Source organism: Monoraphidium neglectum, assembly GCF_000611645.1.
Source record: "Monoraphidium neglectum strain SAG 48.87 unplaced genomic scaffold scaffold04265, whole genome shotgun sequence".
Taxonomy (NCBI): Eukaryota; Viridiplantae; Chlorophyta; class Chlorophyceae; order Sphaeropleales; family Selenastraceae; genus Monoraphidium; species Monoraphidium neglectum.
In genome coordinates, this window is record NW_014009364.1 from 1258 (window position 1) to 4252 (window position 2995).

At 71.6% G+C, this 2995-nt stretch overlaps 1 protein-coding gene across 1 annotated transcript; it reads left to right on the plus strand.

Annotated features, from left to right (window-relative positions):
- Window positions 1-2506: 2506 nt before the first annotated feature.
- On the plus strand, window positions 2507-2684 carry MNEG_14118 (hypothetical protein; the record flags this gene model as incomplete). The annotated part of the gene is made up of 1 exon (XM_014037410.1): window positions 2507-2684. A coding segment is annotated over one exon (178 nt), but the record flags the coding sequence as incomplete, so codon positions are not given.
- Window positions 2685-2995: the final 311 nt, after the last annotated feature.

Here is a 2995-nt window from a genome sequence, read left to right on the forward strand (position 1 = left end):
GCCGGAGGGCGTCGGTTTACCAAGGGGCTAGCACGTGTGAAGTGGAGCGTTTGCATGCGTGTGCGTCAGCGTGTGTGTGGGGGGGGGGGGGGAGGGGTACGCTCGCGCGCGGATGGTGCCTTGGTGTCCTCCCTGCGCGACGGGCGCAAGTGAAGTGACAGCGCCAGCGTGGCGGCAGCCCCAGCTTGCTGTGGGCATCTCATACGCCTGACGACCGCCTGTCAGGCTGGCCTGGCCCTACTACAGGCTCCCCCCCCCCAAAAATTTCCCGCCCTGAGGCGTCCCTGCCCCACGTGCTTGTGCTGCGAAGCCACTCCTGGCGTGCGGGCTCCTGTGGTGCCTTCTAGATGTGGAGTTGTGGCGCTATGCGTTACACCCTCCTCCGGACACCGCCCCGGTCGCAATCACAGGTGTGCGGCGACCCTTTTCCTTTCGCAACGCCTGGTGTGCGCTACGTCAGCCAGTGTGTGCCGCCTGCCGCCCCTCCCTGTTCTCCCGCGACCACAGAACCCTGCTCTTTCCCCCCGCCTCCCCTGAAAGATATCCCGTTCCTCCCCGAACAAAAAGCGCCGCCAGCCACCCAGGCACTGCACAACACGACTGGCGGCACAAGCGCGGGCCCAACGAGCAGGCGCAACGTGCGAGCCGCCGCGGGGCTGGCACACCAAACGGCGACGAAAGACGCGGCCGCGGCACACGGGGCCGAATGCGCGTGGTTGTGCGCGGGGGGCGACGCGCCTGTTTTGTCAAACGTCAAATTGCGGAGGCAGCGGCGTGTGACTGAGCCCGCCGCCGCTCGGCAGGCCACCAAGAATGCCCGCGCCGCGGCCGCCCGGCCGAGCGCTCTCACGGGCGGCGCGGCGCGGCGCGGAGCACGCCCAGCGCCCGAACCCATTCCGCCCCTCAGGGCAAATTCCCAGGTGTGGCCCTGCCCTGCCCTCCATCCCCTGCCCTACCCTGCCTTCGCAGCCCGACCCCCCTCCACCCCAGCGGCCTCAGATTCAAGGAATGTCCGGGGCGACCCACCACCACAACACGTCACGATGAGTTGTCGACAAAAACAGGGCGAAACAGCACACAAGACAGACCAGCTGTGACGAAAGCACAAGCGGCAGCGAGATCGCCGCTCGACAACGGGTTGAGGGCGGAACGCGAGCGGTCACGGCCCACGCGGCGCGGGGCGCGGCCGGGGGCGCCAGCTCGCATGCGGGGCCGCGGGCGCGCCCGGCCCGCGCGCTGGGCGGCGGGCGAAACAGCCAGGCGTTTCCATCGTTTGGAGGGGCGTGTTGGGGGTGCGAGGAGCGAGCGATTCGACCAAGTTCAGGGTCTGAGGGGCCGTCCTTTGAGGCCATATACCCTTGAAGGCGATTGAAAGGAAGAAGGCGCCCGGCTTTGCGCCGCGCTGGACGCCCATTCCCTGCCGCGGCGCGGCGCCGAGGGACGGCGACGCGGGACCCTCAGAGCGGGCGCGCGAGCGAGGCAGCGCAGCAGCAGCGGCGGCGGCGCCGGGGATTTCACGCGGGCACCGCAGGGCGCCGCCCTTGGGCTGCGGCGGGGCGCCGCGGGCTGCGGAGCCGCCGGGCTGGGTGCGGGCGCGGGTGCGGGTGCGGGCGGGCGAGGAAAACGAGCCGCTTTGCTGCCTCCCGTTTGTGTTGCCGGGGACGGGGTTGGTGGCCGGCGCCCCACCCCTCTCGCCGCCGCGCTGGGCGGGGCAGCGCGGCCTGCATTCAGGCGGCAGGGCGGGCGCAGGGGCGGGGCCGCACCGCCCTTTACGGCGGCCGCCGCGGAGCGCGGCGGGCCGGCGGGCCGGCGGCTGGGGTTGGCTGCACGTGGGGCCCGCCCGTTTGGGTTGGTTGAGCCCGGGTGAAGAAAGTGGCAAAGCCGGCACGACACACAAATCGACGCACGGCGGACATGCGCGGCCGCAGGCCCGGCTCGCGGCCGCTTGCACACCCGGACGGCTGCAGTGGCGCGCGCCCAGAGGCCTGCCGCGACTTTTGGACAGACGCTGCTTGGCTTGGTGTGTGAATCGAGCGCGGGCACGCGGGCACGCAGACTCTGGGAGCCCGCACAGGCTTGTTGGGCGGGCGCGCCAGCGGATTGGCGGGGCCGCGCGGCCGCGGCGGCGGGGCGGGCGGCTCGCCTCGTCTCCAGGAGCGCGGTCGAGGGTGCATGCGCCGCGCGCCGCGCCGCGGGTGGCGGCGTTGTGATTCCGGGTCAGCAGGCTAATCCGAGGTCAGCGGGTCAAGAGGGCGCGACGACTGGGACAACAGCAAAGCGACAGAGAGAAGAAAGAGAGGCACAGACACATGCGCACATAAAACAGCCGGAGGCGCGGACGGCGGCAGCGCGCGGGCTCCTCCGGCGGTTGCACCGCCGGGCCGGCCGCGGGCACAGCTGTGGCAGGCCGGCTGCGGCTGAAGGGCGGCCGCTTGGCTTGGAAAGGTGGGTGCCCGCGAACAATCGCCGTACACCGCGCGCCCGCCCCGGTAAAGCCTCTACCAAGGGAGGCGCGCCGAGTGCCGCGTGTGCTGACTCGGGGCAAGCCGGAGGCGTGCGAAGCACGCGGAGAGGCGCGCGAGTGCAGGGCGGTGCGGCGCGGCGCAGGAGGAGGCCAGCCGCACCCCCGCCCGCCGCCGCCGCTTCCAGGAGTTGCGCGCGTTGGTCAGCGGGACTTTGACTGACGGGGCCACCCCGAGCAGAATTGCGCAGGCGGCCCCCAAAACAGCGCAAGCACGAGGCTCGAGACGCGCACCCACGCACGCGCACTTCGGCCGCGCCGGCCGCGGCCGCGCTGCCAGCGCGGCCCGGGCGGGGCGCGCGGGAGCACCGCTGAGTGGCGTCGGAGGTCAAAGCATGCGGGGCAGCAATGGGCGCCCACAACGGGAGTCAAAGGGGATGAAGGGTGTGCAATGAATGCAATATTTACGCAATCGCCTGCCTATATGTGTCCCGTCCAAATGCTGGAGGGGGCGCCCGCCCCCAACAAAGCGAG